At 38.9% G+C, this 1521-nt stretch overlaps 1 protein-coding gene across 1 annotated transcript in view; it reads left to right on the top strand.

The window, feature by feature from the left end:
• The window catches only part of AADAC (arylacetamide deacetylase), a 16685-nt gene that overhangs the window by 3550 nt on the left and 11614 nt on the right, over nt 1-1521 (top strand). Inside the window, exon 2 of the mRNA XM_017854952.1 lies at nt 604-826. Coding sequence (XP_017710441.1) covers nt 604-826 — 223 coding nt within the window. The remainder of the gene's footprint in view (nt 1-603; nt 827-1521) is intronic.

A 1521-nucleotide genomic window follows, 5' to 3' on the forward strand; every position in this document is an offset into this window, starting at 1 on the left:
TTTTTACTATCTTGAGGTTACAGAAAGAATGATGGCTTGGCCAAAAAATGTTATGGTGGCAAGACAGGTTATGGGAAGAAGAGAAGAGGAGACATGGTTAGCGAAAGTGGTCTTGTTAGGTACATGGATCCTCATAGGCAGCAGCCCTCAGAGACAATAGATGGTAAAAATTTCTTTCAGACCTTTAAAGGTGTCAGATTCTCAGTAGATTTTTCCTAGATCTGGACAAATAAAGGCTCTCAGAGAAAGCCTGCATTAACGCAGATTTTCTCTGCAGATGCAAATCATCTCCACAAAAGAAAAGCTCTCCAGCTATTCTTGTATTTCCAGCCCTTCTGAAAAGCCACCTTGCAATATGTCAAGGAGATATATTTTGGGATGAAATATTTTATTTCCTTCACAGTATACTCCCTCTTTTTTAAGAACCACCCTAGGCATAACCTTCGAATTTCTGGTTTCTTTTAAAAGGACCAAACAAGATTCATGCATGAAAGTTTAGTTCATTCCATTTGAGTTTCTTAAGTGTTAATGTGTACCTGTGAGTCCATAGATCTCTTTACCATTTGATACTTGAATTTTAAGATGTTTTGAATTTCATTTTAGGTTACATTTGTGGAGCTGCTGGGACTTCACCACATTATGGATTCTCTTCAGGTTGTCTGGAGCTTTTATGAAGTCCCACCAACCTCAGATGAAAATGTCACTGTGACTGAGACACAATTCAACAACATTCTTGTTCGAGTATATGTGCCAAAGAGAAAGTCTGAAGTACTAAGAAGGGGGTTGTTTTACATCCATGGTGGAGGCTGGTGCCTGGGAAGTGCTGGTAAGTGAATGCTTTGAAAAATCTCTGTCACTGAGGTAGTTCGCAAACATTTTACTAAGTCTTCAGCAGGTATACATGCCCGTCGGCATGGACATTAACGCCTCTTTTATCTTCTCCTACTTTGTTCTGATGGCAAAGTTTTACTTTTCCTTGAATCTTTATATCACTCTTTTCTGCATATGCATTTCCTCATCAACCCAGGTAGAGGTGAGAAGACACTTTTTTTCTATTTATTGCAATTACTCTAAGAAAGTTGTGTTATTTCTATCATTCTCCACTTGATATTACAGAACCATTTAATGTTTTCATCCATTTACTCAAATTTACTGTATGCCTGGTAATATTTTGAGATCTTTGAATATATTTTTGAATAGACAAAATTTCCTCACACCTGTAATCCCAGAACTTTGGGAGGCCAAGGCAGGTGGATCACATGAGATCAGGAGTTTGAGACCAGTCTGACCAACATGGTGAAACCCCGTGTCTACTAAAAAAAAAATACAAAATTAGCCGGGCATGATGGCAGGCGCATGTTATCCCAGCTACTTGGGAGGCTGAGGCAGGATAATCTCTTGAACCCAGGAGGTGGAGGTCGCAGTGAGCCAAGATCGCACCATTGCACTCCAGCCTGGGCAACAGAGCAAGACTCTGCCTCAAATAATAATAATAATAATAATAATAATAATAATAATAAT

Source organism: Rhinopithecus bieti, unplaced genomic scaffold (genome assembly GCF_001698545.2).
Source record: "Rhinopithecus bieti isolate Rb0 unplaced genomic scaffold, ASM169854v2 scaffold_36840, whole genome shotgun sequence".
In the NCBI taxonomy this organism is placed as follows: domain Eukaryota; kingdom Metazoa; phylum Chordata; class Mammalia; order Primates; family Cercopithecidae; genus Rhinopithecus; species Rhinopithecus bieti.